The sequence below is a fragment of the Typopeltis vanoorti genome, chromosome 20 (assembly GCF_054136105.1).
Source record: "Typopeltis vanoorti isolate ZY-2024b chromosome 20, IOZ_Tvanoo_1.0, whole genome shotgun sequence".
Taxonomy (NCBI): domain Eukaryota; kingdom Metazoa; phylum Arthropoda; class Arachnida; order Uropygi; family Thelyphonidae; genus Typopeltis; species Typopeltis vanoorti.
Genome location: NC_143568.1, coordinates 105,940,550 through 105,957,905, shown reverse-complemented (window position 1 = coordinate 105,957,905; position 17,356 = coordinate 105,940,550). Strand labels below are relative to the sequence as shown.

General features: G+C 38.4%; 1 protein-coding gene across 1 annotated transcript in view; it reads left to right on the top strand.

The window, feature by feature from the left end:
• Positions 1–17,356, top strand: part of LOC150095751 (Na(+)/citrate cotransporter-like) — a 371,638-nt gene that overhangs the window by 14,127 nt on the left and 340,155 nt on the right. Inside the window, exon 2 of the mRNA XM_090409950.1 lies at positions 2,622–2,771. Coding sequence (XP_090266076.1) covers positions 2,622–2,771 — 150 coding nt within the window. The remainder of the gene's footprint in view (positions 1–2,621; positions 2,772–17,356) is intronic.

The window sequence follows — 17,356 nt, the reverse complement described above, 5'->3', positions numbered from 1 at the left end:
TAAAGACTTTTTCTAAAAATTAGGCAATCCTCCAGACCGCTCCCTATGAGTGACCGAAGGATCTTCTAACTCGGCGTTGTTCCACTCAGTGACAGGCTCACCCAGTCACCAAGAACTCCTCAGCATTGGCTCTGTCCAGTGGCAGTCTTACCCCACCACCAGACAGAGCCATAATCTCAGCGATGGCCCCACTCAGAGACAAGCAAAAACCTATCCCAAGCAGAGCCTCTCATACCTCAAGGAAAGGGACCACTTCTGCACAAAAGCACATCAGTAGGAACCAGACCCTGAGGTGGTGGAAGTAATGGAGAAGTCATATACGAGTTGCCAAAAGGTGTCTCACCTTATTATTAAATTACTCTGGATTTAGAGAAAGATGTTGGAAGTTTTTTTCACTTGGTTAGATTATAATAAATTTAGCTTAATCCTTTATCCAAGTGTATCCAAGAGACACCTTTTGGCAACTTGTATAGGTAAATATGACTTCTTCATTATTTCCACCTTAGTATCACTACCTCTGGGTCTGGCTCCCACCGATGAGACCCCAATAAAGGCCAAAACCAGTCTGGGTAGTGGCCCTTCCCTTAATGCATAGCATTATACATGTCTGCAAGGAGATATGGGAGATACTAAGACAAGTGATGAGAGCTTAGTCCACCTTTACCATGAGTTGCCTCAGTCCTAAAGATATTTCAGGTGCAAACTTTGTTTGCTTACACTTGGATAAAAGATTAAACTAAATTTATTATAGTCTAATATAATTATTCCACTTTTGTGACTACATGTTTATTAAAGAAAATTGTTTTTAAAAATAAACAAGTGCTAAAAACAACATCTGACAAGTTCTAAATTAAGAAAATTAGTTCATTTGTTGGTATTGTGAACATCAAAATAGTTTGTTAAAAAATTGAATTAAACGAATCATTTGGTTGATTTAGTTTGTGCTTTAAACTTTTAGTTCTCTTTACCACTGAAGATGTTAGTCTGAGGACTAAGGAAACTTTTTTGGGTGTTGTTTTAGTACTTGCTTAGTTTTAAAAACCGTTTTCTTTAATAAACATGTCACAAAACCAGAATAATTATATTAAACTTCTTAATCACAGAAACCTCTTCAGGAATTATTATAGTCTAACCAAGTGGAAAAAAAATTTGCAGTCCACATTCCCTCAGTCTCTCCTCATAACTAACAATGTACAGTTCTGATATCATCTTTGTTTTCTACCTCTGTACTATTTCCAAGGTTAAATTATTTCCTTGAAATCCTGGGGACCAAATTTGAGCACAATAGTCCAGATGTTGTCTGATTGGGGCTTCATACAATGGAATGACAACTCTTTTATCTCTGCTGGTCAGTATTCTTCTCAGTGTTGCAGCAATCCTCTGAGTTACCTTCACCACCTTAACAATATGTTCCCTTAATTTCAGGTCATCAATCAATCAATCAATCATCACCCCCAGATCCCTTGGAATCAATCATCATTCCCTGATCCATTGCCACCCCCACTTCCTCCAGTACAGTTCCTCCAACAGGGCATGTAGTCTCCCATTGATGTAATCCCGAACTTAAATACTACATTTAGCTGAATTAAACTGAATCCCCATTCATTTTCCCATCTGTCCATTTTATTCAAATCCTCTTGAAGGGCCACCATGTCTGCACTATTACAAATAACCCTTCTAAGCTTCACATCATCTGCAAACAGCTGAATATCCTCCTGCAGTCCATTGACAATTTCACTGATATAAAGGTTAAACAATACAGGTCCCAGTACTGAGCCCTGTGGACCCCACTTGTAACCTTCTGTCTTCTTGATACTTCTTCCCCATACCTATCTGATTGGTTACCTATCAGATAACCAATCCCAAATCCAGTTCACTAACCTGATGTCTAAACCCATGTGGTGCAACTTCAATATCAGCTTATCATGTGGTACCCTGTCAAATGCCTTTGTGAAAAAAAAAAAAAAAAAAAAAAAAAAGGCAGAACATGGCTTTCCCTCATCAACCACTCTTCACTTTATTATAAAAGGCAATCATATTACTAAAACAAGAAAACCCCCTTAATGATGCATTTTTTTAAAGCTTTTGTAAACCTATAGTGCATTAGCACCATGGGTGGACTAAGGATTAGTTTTCAATTAATTTTGTATATTTTTTTGTATTTTTTACATTGTCTTGAAACCCTGTTCTAAAGACCAATCATGGACTCTTTTAAGCCACTTCAGGCCTCCAATAAGCAAGGCAATGGTCTCACACCGGATGAAGTTCATCGTCCACTTAAAGACAATCACAAACATCCATGCATATTGCATGATTCGAATAAGCTGTTGTTTGGAGAGCAGATATGCTAACCACTTAGCCAACCAGGCCTATGGTTATTAAGAATTTAAAAACCTCTGGTGGTATATAGTTCTTTTTCTCTCTGCATTATTTAAAATAAATATTAGATATATGAATTTCACTTTAGAGTTAAAATTATTTAAATAAAATAAAATTCTTAATAGGGATCCTTTTTGTATGTTTTTATATGGTTTTTGAAAGTATTGTTTAAAGACTTCTTTACTTTACTACACCTTCATACTGATGATGCATACTATTCAGATTAAATTTATTTACTACAGGAAAGTAGAGGTGCATTTACTTTGCTTTGGGTAGCATTGTACTGGGTAGCAGAACCAATTCCCTATGCAGTAACGAGTCTTCTTCCAGTTGTTTTGTTTCCATTTCTGGGAGTCATGAGTACACGTGAGGTTTGCAGTTTATACATGCAGGTAAGTATTATATATTATTATTATTATTATCTCATCTCATTTTCCGTTTCCCTCCTTTACGTTGCGGTGTCGAGGGTTTATTAATCATCAGAACTCAAACTGTTCACAGGATAAGGTGGTCAGCCCTATGTCCCAGTGTATCCTATGTCCACAGTGTTGAGTTCTCAAGGCTGGTTTGCCTGCTTTGCGGGATGAAAAACCCCAGGATAAAATGGGGAAAAAACTCTACTATCCATGCCCAAGACCGGCTATGGCTGAGGAAGATCTTTCAGTTCCTCACTTTTCCAACGGGAATCGAACCTAGGACACTCCTTCCCCAGGCATATGGTTGCGAAGTGCACAGCCAAGGCTAACCATGTGGACTTATTATTATTATATTATTCATTTATCAGAGATCACGGTGAAAGAATCCAAAACACATAATAATGCAATTCAAATTCTTCACTAGAAGATATGTCCCATTGAGTGAGGCCTTATAATGATGCTTTTTTCTTGAGATGATATGATGTTATATCTGGTAAGCTCAGTTTTTCCAGGTGTTTCATAAATTCTTTTGGTGGTTCTTTTCTGATATTTGTAACCATTGTTGCTCTTTTATTTCAAATTCATTCCATTTCAATTTTTAGTCTCTATACTTGGTCAATTGTTCATATACTCTTTTTCTTCTACTCTGACTGTTCACTGGGATTGTCACATCAACAAACCATACATGATGTTTAACTAGTGATGTTGAGCATACTGTGTTCCAGAAATGACCATTTTGTTTATGATTGCTTGAACAGAAAGGGAAGGAAAGATTTAGCAACAGCTTTTTGATTGCAGGAAAAAGATCCAAAGAGAGGCCAAGATCTAAAAAGTGTCTTAGGAGAATGAAATCTAAGATCTGACAGGATGTTGGTATTCTGACAAATAACAGATTAATTTGAAAGGAAATTGTCAGTAGTAAATTAGTAATAATGTAAACTTTTCATGTAGAACTATCATAGTATCTGTACTCTAAAATGAAAGCAGTTTATGCAATCGTTTTTTGTGCTGTATTCTATTAAATGCCTTTGCTCTGTTTACATCCGAAATTTGATTATATATGATAATATATTCACATTTTCCTATGATTATTAAGAATTTAGAAGAGGTATGATAATGATAGTTGAGATGGAAATCGAGAATCGTAAATGGTATTCTTGACAGAGCTGTGTGAAGAGAATGGAATGCATTTTGGGGAAGCATTTGAGGGAAGAATGGAATTATACAGACATGACATATTGCATTTAATTGGCTTTGGAGTGAGTGAACCAGAGAAATTGTTGCTAGATGGAAGTGCAGCGTGTGATGAAAGCAAGAGATCTGAAGTAAGAGGAGAAGTGAAAGATAGTGTGAGAGATGAAGAGAGAACTGGAATGCAAGAGGATAATGGAAATGGGGGAGGGAATTCATGCTAATAGGGAGACAAGGGAGAGTGGATGTTGGGAGTAGTAGGTATGCATGGAGATGATCAGCAGAGAAATGGAATAAATCGGAATATGAGTGAGATAGAAGTAGTAATAAAGGTGATTGAGCAAGGGGAGGTGTGGTGGAAAAATCACAACCAACAAGTGGCTCAGGTAGGACTGGTTATAGACCTAAAAGTGAACTGCTGTATTTTTTTATTTATTTACAGATACCAGGAGTATCAGTTTTGTTTCAAAAATTGATGCTGTAAGTGAAACAGTGTTGAATGAAAATGATAGATATCCTAATGGGAATAGAAATGGAAGGGTACAGTGTTTTTTAAGCATAGAAAGGACAAGAAGGGAATAGTGCTGCTGATCATAGCATGGAAATTATATCTACATAAGGAAAACATGAAAGAGGGAAATAGTGACAACTGTTTTGAGGCAATGTGGTGTAATGCTGATGTTAACAGGAAGACATATTTAGTTGGATGTTGCTATAGGCCAGGGAATGTGGAAGGTGGTGATGAAGAAATGTATAAAAAACTTGGATTAGTGAACAAAGGATGGGTAATTATTATGGGTAATTTTAATTATGGTGGTATAGATTGGAATCAAGAGCTGGCATTTTGGAATAAGGAAAATGAATTTCTTGAGGTTTAGAAACAACTCTCTCAGGCAGTATATAAAGGAGGGCACGTGAGGATCAAGAGTTTTAGATCTGATCATTTCATCACAGGATGTCATTGTAAGTGGGGTTTCACACTTTCCTTCAGTTGATAAGAGTGATCATGAAGTGATCACCTGAGTTGTGGTTAGCAATACGAAGACTTCTGTAAGGAAAGAATGAAAATGCTGGTGATTATGAGAAGCTTAGGAAACAGCTTGGAACTGTAGCATGAAATGAGGAGTTGAGTAGTAAGGAAATAAATACTACTTGGGAACTGAATTCAGCCTTTTGACTTGAGAAAGTCAAAAGGCAGAATAAAGTAGGTGTAAAGTGGATGAATGAGGGACTTTAGCATGAAATCTGGAAGAAGAAGCCACTTTGGAGGCAGTACAAAAAATGTGTATGGGGGTGCGATATCCAGGAAAAGGAAAGGCACTAGTGGAGTGCCTCAGGGGTCTGTTTTAGGGCCATTACTATTTAACTTGTATATTAATGATATTGGCAAAGATTTGGGTGGAGATATTCAGTTGTTTGCAGATGATGCAAACTTGGGACGAACCATAAAGAGTAGTAAAGATGTTGTGGCCTTGCAAGAAGACTTTAATAAATTGAGTGATTGGGCAAGCCAATGGGGATGTGAGTTCAATGTTGCAAAATGTAAGGTTTTAAAATTTGGAAAACAAAGATGGGATGCAGAATTTATGCTTGGTGAGAATATATTGTTGGAAGTAGAGGAAATAAGAGATCTGGGGGGTGATAGTGGATAAGGATCTAAAATTTAGGGGACACATCGCCAAAATTGTGAAGACAATTTTGTGAACACAAAGACTTCTGGGAATGATGCGGAGGACACTGACGTGTAGAAGTAGGGAGATTCTTGTTCCATTGTATAAGGCTTTGATTAGGCCACACATGGACTATTGTGCCCAGATTTGGTCACTGGGTTTTCAGAAGGATGAAGAGATGTTGGAAAGGGTCCAAATGCGACTGACTAAGGTAGTTTCTGACCTCTGGAATGTTGAGTATGAGGAAAGATTGAGAACATGTAATTTGCAGAGTCTAGTGGAGAGAAGGAAGAGGGAAGATATGATAGAGACCTACAAGTTGGTAAGGGGTTGCTATAAGATCAATGGTTGAGAAGTTCTACAGAGAATAGTGGGAGATCAGGGGAGAACCAGAGGTCATCCTTGGAAACTGTATAAAGAGGGTATGAGTAGGGGAGTGAGAGGCAGGTTTTTTTCGTGCAGAGTTGTGAATGATTGGAATGCCTTGCCTGAGAGTGTGGTGTCTGCAAGGAGTTTGAGTGTGTTTAAGACACAGTATGATGAGATGTGTGTGTGTGATAAAAGGACCTCCCAGATGAGTCTTTGACTCCATGAGGTCTTGTTTAATAATAATAATAATAATAATAATAATAATAATAATCAGTTGATGATATAAAAAGCAGGTCAGCAGAGTGACTCAGTTGGTAAGGACAACAAAAGTGCAATGCAAGCAGAAATTAGAAAATTTGATTATGAAAAACCTTCATGAGTTTTATTAAGTAGAAAAGTGGCAAGTAGAAGGAAAAATGATTATGGTAAGTTACTGTTAATGGATTGAAGTGGGAGATTGGTGACAACTGCAGAAGATATAGCCGAGGTCTTCAGTGAGCATTTCATCATGATGTTTTATCTTCAGTGTGAAATCAGAAGCTCAACACAGAGAATGAAATTAGATAAAACTTAATGGTGAGTTAGTAACAGGTATATGAGGAGTTAAGTATGCTTGATGTCAATAAGGCAATAGGACTTAGATGGGAGAGTGATGAGGAATAAGCAGACATTGTGGCCTTTACAGGCAGACTTGAATAAATTGTATGAGTGGGAAACAGTATAGAATTATCAATTCGGTGTTTAAAAGTGTTCTGAAATTTCGTAGGATTGAAAGTATGCATCCTATTCATTGAAAAGCCAGGTCAGCAGAGCTGTCAGTTCTTTAGCACATTCTCTCAAAAAAAAAAAGTGGTGAAATACCATCCAGTCCCACAGCTTTACTGACATCCAGAGTACTTAGTATTTGGAACACACTTTCCTCTTGCAGCTCTAAACTTCAAACCTGCCCTATCCCTCTAGTATTAAAACCTATTTCTCCAGGATGAAATAGGTTTTGAAAACCTATTTTTTTTGAAAACCTAAAAGAAATTAAAACCTATTTCTCCAGGATGAAAAAAACCAGGATGAAATACTCCAATCACACTGATATGATTGTCGGCTTATCGAGAGCTCCTGAAATGATTAGTGGTATTTTGTGTTATCATTGGCAATTTTACTAGAATTTTATGTAGTATTGTTTGATTTTTGTTTCTTGGTGTGTCTGTGTGATTTTTGTGTGTTTTCTGTGTTACTTTAATTATTATTTTTAAGATAAGATAGCGTACATATGGCACCGATAAAAAAAAATGGTGGCCAGGTCGCCATGTTTGTTTAAGAGTTTTGATGTAAAAGAGTTTATGCAATGTGCTGTCTGTGAGATGTATGCTTTGCGAAGAGCGGTGGGAGTCTGGTTAGATGGTGATAGTGGAGTTAATATGTGCAGAAAGTGTAAGGGGAATGAGGATCTCAAGCGTGTTTCGGGTGGCGAGAGTGATATCGTTAATGATAGTCAGAATGAAAAAAATGGTGGTGTGATAGGGAATATGGAGGTAGTGCCAGATAGGTGTGAGAGTGTCATTGAAAGTGTAAATAGGTAGAAATACAGAACAAATGGATGATTTGATTGATAATGAAAATGGTGAGATAAATGTAGTGAAATCGCAAGGTTGAGTGGAGCGACACACAGAGCAAAAAGGCAACTGGAGCGTATGGAAAAATAGAATGTTCATAAATGTCAATAAAATGAAGGAGCAAGTGCTGTATGGGGATTCGCTATTAAGAGGTGTGATAGTTGAGAGTTTGACGAAATCGTACCAGCCGGGTGCAAACATAAAGGACATCAGCCAATCTTTTGTGCAAAGTGCAAAAACAGAGGGTGAAAGAGATGATAATCGTGGCAGGAACAAATGATTTGAAAGAAGACAAAATGGAAATGATAGAGGATGTGAGGGAATTGCTTGAGGTAGCAAAAGAGAAGAGTGAGAAAGTTAGGATAGTGAGTATTTTACCGCGGTATGACAGTGAAGTATTTAGAAGGAGGGCCATAATTGCCAATGACTATGTGGGTTATGCATGGAGAGTGGTGTGGAATTTGTAGATGTGTGGAGTGAGTTCGATGGGCAAAAGGATTTATATAAGATGGATGGATTACATTTGAATGGAGTTAGTGTACGGAGGCTTGAAAAAGCGTTGATGAATGATATGGAAGTAGATGTACAGACTCAGAGAAACTAGATTTATTAAGGCGGGGTAGATATGCAGACTTTAGGGAGACAGTTGAGTGCATGAATGAGTATAATATGCCCGAGCGAGTACGAAGGACAACAAATCAGAATGGGATAGTAGTATAAAGCATCAAAGTAGGGATGGGACTAATGGGCTTCTGCAATTCATGTACACTAATGCCAGGAGTATTAGGAACAAGAAGGAAGAGTTTTTGGCCTTGGTTGGCACTTCCAGGCCACAGGTTGTTGGTATTAGTGAAACATGGCTGACAGAAGATGATAAAGCTAGTGGGATTGAATGTGACGGGTATAGCATGTTCAGGAGTGACAGGGTGAATAAAAAGGAGGGAGGAGTGTTATTGATGATAGCTGATGAGTTGCAGCCAAGGAGTATAGAAGTTGAACTGCAGGATAGAGAAAAGAGCACATTTGAGGCTGTTTGGTGTAAGATAGAATCTAGCAGAACAAAATATACAATTGGGTGCTGCTATAGACCAGGTGATGGAATAGATGGTGGGGATAGTATGCATAGGCAAATAGAAGAAATGAGTGGAAGGAGGGTAATTATTATGGGTGATTTCAATTATGGTAACATTGACTGGAAAGAGAAGAGGGCACATGGAAGGAAGGAATTGGATTTTATGCGGTTATTAAGGGACAACTATCTACGAGAGCATGTAGTGGAAAACACCAGGAGGCAGAGAGTACTTGACCTAGTAATTATTACTATTACTATTACTATTATTACGGGCAACTCCAGGGAGTCATTAGACTCATCGAGGGAGGCCCCAAATCATATTCATTACAACTATTTGACATTCATACAGTATCTATCATACCTCGCCTTAAACTCATTCACTGTCACAGCATCCACCACAGACTCAGGGAGCGCATTCCACTCATTCACTACTCTAAAAGTAAAGAACCCAGCTCTAACACCTTTACTAACCACACTTTTGCCCAGTTTCCATGGATGTCCCCTAGTCCTCCCACAACCAGCCCTGTTCTCAAAAATATCTTCTGAATTAATTTTATAGAAACCCTTCAGTAATTTGAATGTCTCAATCATATCTCCCCTCCTCCGCCTATCAACCAATTTTTGCAACCCACAAATCCTCAACCTGTTCTCATACGGTTCATTCCACAGACCTGCTATCATTTTGGTCACTCGCCTCTGGATCCTCTCCACCTCCTCCCCATCAAGAAGAAACCTAGGTGACCAAATCTGAGCACAGTAGTCTAGATGGGGTCTTATCAAGGCTCGATACAGAGGAACAATAACCTGCTTGTCTCTGCTTGTCAACGTATTCTTCAGCAACCAAGTGATTTGATGAGCTGTTTTGGTCACTTTTGCTATGTGTCCCCTAAATTTCAATTCCTTATCTACCAACACTCCTAAATCTCGTGCCTCATCAATTTCCTGGAGCAGGGTTCCACCAATGCAGTAAACTGCCGCCAATCTTTTCACCCCAAAATGCATAACCTTACATTTTGCCACATTAAACTGACATCCATTCTCCTTAGCCCAGACCTCCAATCTATCCAAATCATCCTGCAAAATTTTGACGTCATCTGCATTCACTATTGCCCTACCCAACTTTGCATCATCTGCAAACAAATGAACTGTTCCTCTCAGATCATTTCCTATATCATTTATGAACAAATTAAACAGCAGTGGTCCAAGAACAGATCCTTGTGGCACACCACTAGTCACAGGCCGTCTTGTGGACTCTACTCCCGAGTAAACCACTCTCTGATATCTCTCCGTCAACCACCCTCCTATCCATCTCACCAACCCTATGTCCATTCCCATATGCTGCAATTTACTGATTAGAATTCCATGTGGAATCCTGTCAAAGGCCTTGGCAAGGTCCAGTAGAATCACCGTAAACCCATTACCCTTATCCAGTTCAGCCGTCACTGTGTTATAATACGTGAGCAAGTTACTGAGGCATGACCTACCCTTCACAAAACCATGCTGTCCCCGATACAGTATCCCATTTTCTTCTATCCAATCTTGTATTTTCCTCTTGACTATTTTCTCTAAGACCTTGACAATGATTCCTGATATGCTAATCGGTCGGTAATTTACAACAGCAGTCTTGGAACCACCTTTATGCAGTGGAACTATTTTCCCCTCTTTCCACCCGCTTGGGACTAACCCAGACCCGAGACTCAAATTAAACAAAATGGTCAAGGGTACTGACAATTCTTTAGCTGCTTCTCGTACAATACGAGCTGGTATACCATCCAATCCCACAGATGTATTGACATTGAGGTTATGCAATAGACTACTCACCTCCACTTCTTTAACCACAATTCCCGTATAATCTACTGGTTTATTCGTTTCTGCAATGTCACCACCTGGATGATATACTTTTGCAAAGTGCTCACTCAGTAACTCAACTATCTCAACTGATTCAGTTACCTCCCTACCATCGGCATTCTTTAAAATCAATCTGCCATGTACATTTTTCCTTTTACTTGCTACATATCTAAAAAACTGTTTAGGATTCTCTTTAGCCTGCATGGCCAATGTTCATTCGTAATCCTTTTTTGCTTTTCTTACCACACTCGTCACCCTTCTGGTCTGCGCTTTATACCGTTCATGTGCCTGCCGGTCACCCTTCTCCTTAAATTCCCTCCATAGTTGTTTCTTTTTTTGCAACTCAAGCTTAATGGTGTTATTCATCCATTTAACCCCTACTTGATTTATTATTCGGACTCTAGGTATACAGTCAGCCATTGCTTCATGCAAGCACTTCTTAACTACCTCCCATGCACTATCAACTTCTAGTCCTTGCAGTTGTACATGCCATGGCACTGAACCAATCAAACTCCTAAGCTTGTCATACTTTCCAGCCCGATAATTCCACATGTACCCTGTCTTAATTGAAAATTCTACACCTTTAGCCACCTCCCAAGTCAAGACCCTATGATCACTCTCACCGATTGGTGGCAATGTGGTCATATTTGTTACAGCCAAATCCTCAGATGTAATTACTAGGTCAAGCACTCTCTGACCCCTAGTATTTTCCATTACATGCTGTCGCAGATAGTTATCCCTTAATAACCGCATAAAATCCAATTCCTTCCTCCCGTGTGTCCTCTCCTCACTCCAATCAATGCGACCATAGTTGAAATCTCCCATAATAATCACCCTCCTTCCACCCATTTCTTCTATTTGCTTGTGCATACTGTCACCACCATCTTTTCCATCACCTGGTCTATAGCAGCACCCAATTGTATATTTAGTTCTGCTAGCCACAATCTCACACCAAATGGCCTCAAATGTGCTCTTTTCTCTATCCTGCAATTCAACTTCTATTCTCCTTGGCTGGAGCTCATCAGCTATCATCAACAATACTCCTCCCTCCATTTTATTCTCTCTGTCATTCCTGAACACACTATACCCATCACATTCAATCCCACTAGTTATATCATCTACAGTCAGCCATGTTTCACTAATACCTATAACCTGTGGTCTGGAAGTGCCAACCATGGCCAAAAACTCTTCCTTCTTGTTCCTAATACTCCTAGTATTAGTGTACATGAATTTAAGACCCCCATTAGTCCCAACCCTACCTTGATGCCTTATATTAACTATCCCACTCAGATTTGTTGTCCTTATTTGCTCTGGCATATTATATTCATTCTTACATTCAACTGCCTCCATAAGGACTGTATCTCTACTCCCCCCCCCAACAAATCTAGTTTCCCTGAATTTGCACATCCACTACATTCAGCAACACTTTCTCAAGTCTTCTTACACCGTAACCATTCAAATGCAAGCCATCCATCTTATATAGATCTTTTCGCCCATCAAACTCACTCCACACATCCACAAATTCCACACCACTCGTCATACATAACCCACGCATAAAGTCATTTGCAATTATAGCCCTCCTTTTAAACATTTCACTGTCATACCGTGGCAAAAGACTAATCATTCTAACTCTCTCACTCTTTTCTTTTGCTACCTCAAACAATTCATTCAGGTCTTCTATCATTTCCATTTTATCACCTTTCAAATCATTCGTACCTGCCACAACATTCATTTCTTTCACCCTTTCCTTTTGCTCTCTAGTAGACGCAGTTACGTCCTTTGTGGTCGCACCAGGTTGGTACGATTTTGTCAAATCCTCTACTAACACACCTCGTACTAACGAGTCTCCATACAGCACTCTATCCTTCATTTTGTTCATGTTCACATTTATATGTCTATTTTTCCTGTCATACCTTTTATTATTGGTTGGTTCATTCAGTCTACTTTTGTTCATGCACTCTAGCTGCTGTTTTGCTCTTTCTATCGCACTATTCAACAACGCGATCTCACTCAATGCATCTATCTCATCTTTTTTGTTCTCTGAGAAACCATTTATACTATCATTCACACTTTCTACATTCACACTCTCACAATTTTCATGTACAACCTTGCCGTTTCTTGTCATATCCCTATTTCCTTCATTCTGAAGGTTGACAAAAATATCACACTCACGATCCGAAATACACTTCAATTGCGCATTCTCCCTACATTTTCTACACACATTCAATCCTTTATTATCATCTAACCACACTCCGACCGCACTCCGCAAAGCGTACATTTCACAGCTAGTACACTGACTCATTTCTTTTATGCTACCGTTCTTTGATAACGATGGCGAACCTTCATTACTGGCTGCCATTTTCCTTCGCACAGGTGCCATACTTATCTGTAACGTGTTTTGCCAAATTATATGTTATAACACACCAAAAATAGACGCACTAAAATACGCAAGGCAAACAAAACAAAACTACACAATATTAAGTAATTTGTATCGATAACTGAAAATGATACTTATCTTATCTGGAGCTTGCACTAACACTACACATTACGAATTCATCTAGCGGCGACTTCCCGACATAGATTATGTTATAAAACACTTTAGTACACTAACCACGCTAATAAAGCTCCAACAATATACCAAAATTAAACACTTAAGTCCATTAAATTGAATCCAAAACACCAATAAATCAACAAAAAACACAAATCTCTCAGGAGCTCTCCGATAGCACGTCCGTTCACCAGCTAGCCTCGACACCAAACTCCTTTGCAACTGAGATTGCAACTGAGAATGTGGCTGTAATGAACATAACCGTGTGGCCACCAATTGGTGAGAGTGATCATAAGGTCATGACTTGGGAGGTGGCTAAAGGAGTGGAATTTACAATTAAGACAGGGTACATGTGGAATTACTGGGCTGGTATGTATGATAAGCTTAGGTGTATGCTTGGCTTAGTGCCATGGCATGTAAAACTGCAAGGGCTGGATGTTGATAGTGCATGGGAGGTGGTTAAGAAGTGTTTGGAAGAGGTAATGGTTGATTGTATACCAAGAGTCATCATCACGAATCATGGGCTCACTGCCCGTTGATGTCTGATGCCTGTTTCACTATCTTCTTCCACCTTTCTTTGTCCAGTGCACAGTGTCGCAGTTTTTGAACACCCATTCCACACCAGTCTTTTATATTGTCTATCCATTCTCTGTATGGTCTACCTCTTCTGTTGAAACCATCCAAAATACCAAACATAAATGTCTTTATCTTCCAGTCCTCACTCATTCTACAGATGTGTGCAAATAATTGCAGCTTCCGTTTTATAATCTTCTGCATTAGATTCTGTTTTGGTTGTATCTTCTGATAGAGCTCTTCATTGGTGATTTTCTGTACCCATCCTATTCTTAGAATCTTCCTGTAACAAGTTCTTTCAAATGCCAAAATTCTTTTTCTTGATTTCTTATTTATTACTCACGTTTCAGATCCATACAGTACATCACTGAAGATGCATGTTTCCAATACTCTTAGTTTTGTTTGCAAACTGATCACTTTACTTTTCCAGATGTTATCCATGGCCTTCAGATTTGTTCTTCCCTTTGCAATCCTGATCTTTATTTCTTTTTTACAGTCCAAGTCATATGTCAGTTTACTTCCCAAATATGTGAATTGTTCTACATTTTCTATATCAGTTCCATCCACTTGTATCCTTTGTTTCATGTTCTTCTCACCAAATACCATTGTCTTTGTTTTTTCAAAGTTCATAACAAGTCCAAATCTCTTCCCTTCCTCATTTAACAGTTTCAGTGTTTTTTGTAGTTCTCTTTCATCTTCTTCAATAATAACAATGTCATCTGCAAATCTCAGATTGTTAATTCTCATTCCGTGTACAGATATTCCTTTGGCATCTTCTTTCATTTTATCCATTGCTCTTTCTAGATGTGCGATGAAAATGCTTGGTGATATTGGATCTCCCTGTCTAGTACCTCTGCTTATTTTAAACCATTTCCCCAAATCATCACCTATTCTAACTGCTGCAACTGCATTCTGGTAAACATCTTTTAATATAGCTATTAGTTTTTTATCAATTCCATAGGATTCCAGAACTGCTAATGTCACTTTCTGGTCAATACTGTCAAATGCTTTCTGAAAGTCAACAAAGCAAGTATATATGTTTTTGTTTTTTCTCCTAGCTTTCTCTGCTATTAACCTCATTGTCGAAATCGTTGAATTGTAGTTCTATCCTTCCTAAATCCTGCTTGCTCGTCTGCAAGGTATGCTTCCAATTGTGTTCTCAATCTTTCTGTCAATATGATCATCATCACTTTACCAAGGTGACTTATCAAGGCAATTGTTCTATAATTTTTACATTCTAGCTTATTTCCTTTCTTGTATAATGTTACTAATATTGATTTCACCCACTCCTCTGGCATTTTCCCTTCTTTCCATAAAATATTGCATAGTTGGTGCATTTCTGTAACCATACTTTCACCACCATATTTAATCATTTCTCCAGTAATGTTATCGTTACCAGGACTCTTATTATGTTTTAGCCGTCCTATTGCTTTTTCTACCTCTCCTCTTAAAATGTCCATATCATGCTCATTTCCTGGTGGTGATATCTGCTTCAATTCTTCAGTGAGTTTCCCAATGCTATCTGAATCTAGTTTTTCTTCATATAACTCGCTACAGTATCTTGTCCACCGCTGTACAATTTTTTCTTTATTCATCAATACTTTGCCCTTTTCATCTTTAATTGTGGTCTGTTTGGGTTGCCACTTTCTATTAATGGTTCTGATCATTCTGTATACATCCCTTGTTTTATGCTCTCCATAGTACTGTTCTATATTGTTGCATTGGGCTTCTAACCATTTCATTTTATCCATTCTGACTGCTTTTTTCACCTCATTACACTTTCTTTTATATTGCTCTTCTATTTGTTCTGATGTATCCCTTCTTATCTTCAACATTCTTTTCTTCTGTACTAATTTCAGTGTTTCTTGTGTAATCCATTTCTTCTTGATCTTCTCTTCTTCTGGTACTGTTTCTTCAACTGCATCTTCTATCGCCTTCATTACTCTTTTCACTCTTAAATTCGAGTTTTTTTCTTTCTCCACACTTTTAAGTTTCTCTGCTAACACTGTTCTGTACCTTCTTCCTATTTCTGCTTCACTTATTCGTGCTGTATCTCTTCTATTCTGATGTTGGGGTTTATATTTCTTTTTCAACTTCATCTTGATGTTTGCAATCACTAAACTATGGTCCGAGTCTATATCCGCTCCTTGAAAAGTTCGACATTGCTGTACTGATGTTATCCATTTTCTTTTAATCATAATCATATCAATCATGTTTTTGGTTTTCCCATCATTTGATTGCCACGTCCATTTTCTACATTCCTTTTGTTGGAATCTTGTGTTACAGATTATCATCTCGTGGTCCACAGCAAATTCTAACAATTTTTCACCTCGTTCATTTCTTTCTCCAAAACCATATTTTCCCATGACTTTTTCCCAACCATCATTATCTATTCCAACTTTGGCATTCCAATCTCCTTCAATAATTAACATATCTTGCTTTGGTATTGTTTCTATTGTCTCTGTCAGATCTTTGTAGAATAAGTCAATATACCAAGTATACCAAGAGTCCGAATAATAAATCAATTAGGGGTTAAATGGATGAATAACACTATTAAGCTTGAGCTGCAAAAAAAGAAACAACTGTGGAGGGAATTTAAGGAGAAAGCTGACCAGCAGACGCAGGAACAGTATAAAGCTCAGGCCAGGATGGTAACAAGGGTGGTAAGAAAAGCAAAAGCGGATTACGAAAGAAAATTGGCCATGCAGGCTAAAGAGAATCCCAAAGTTTTTTCAATATATTGCAAGTAAAAGGAAAAATGCTAATGTCAGAATGATTTTAAAAAATGCTGAAGGTAGGGAGGTAATCGAATCAGTCAATATAGTGGAATTACTGAGTGAGCATATCCAAGAGTATATCATCCAGGTAGTGACATTGCAGAAATGGAAGAACCAACAGCTTATACTGGAATTGTGATGAATGAAGTAGAGGTAACTAGTCTATTACAGAACCTCAATGTCAATACATCTGTGGGATTAGATGGTATACTAGCTCGTGTCGTACGTGAAGCGGCTAAAGAATTGTCAGTACCCTTGACCTTTTGTTTAATTTGAGCCTTGGGTCTGGGTCAGTCCCAAGGGGGTGGAAAGAGGGGAAAATAGTTCCGCTGCATAAAGGTGGTTCCAAAACTGCTATTGAAAATTACCGGCCAATCAGCATAACAGGAATCATTATCAAGGTCTTGGAGAAAATAGTCAAGAGGAAAATACAAGATTGGATAGATGAAAATGGGATACTGTATCAGGGACAGCATGGCTTTGTGAAAGGTAGGTCATGCCTCAGTAACTTGCTCACGTATTATAACACAGTGACGGCTGAACTGGATAAGGGTAATGGGTTTACAGTGATTCTACTGGACCTTGCCAAGGCCTTTGACAGGATACCACATGGAATTCTAATCAGTAAATTGCAGCATATGGGGATGGATATAGGGTTGGTGAGATGGATAGGAGGGTGGTTGACGGAGAGATATCAGAGAGTGGTTTATTCAGGAGTAGAGTCCACAAGACAGCCTGTGACTAGTGGTGCCATAAGGATCTGTTCTTGGATCACTGCTGTTTAATTTGTTCATTAATGATATAAGAAAGGATCTGAGAGGAACAGTTCATTTGTTTGCGGATGATGCAAAGTTGGGTAGGGCAATAGTGAATGCAGATGATGTCAAAATTTTGCAAGATGAT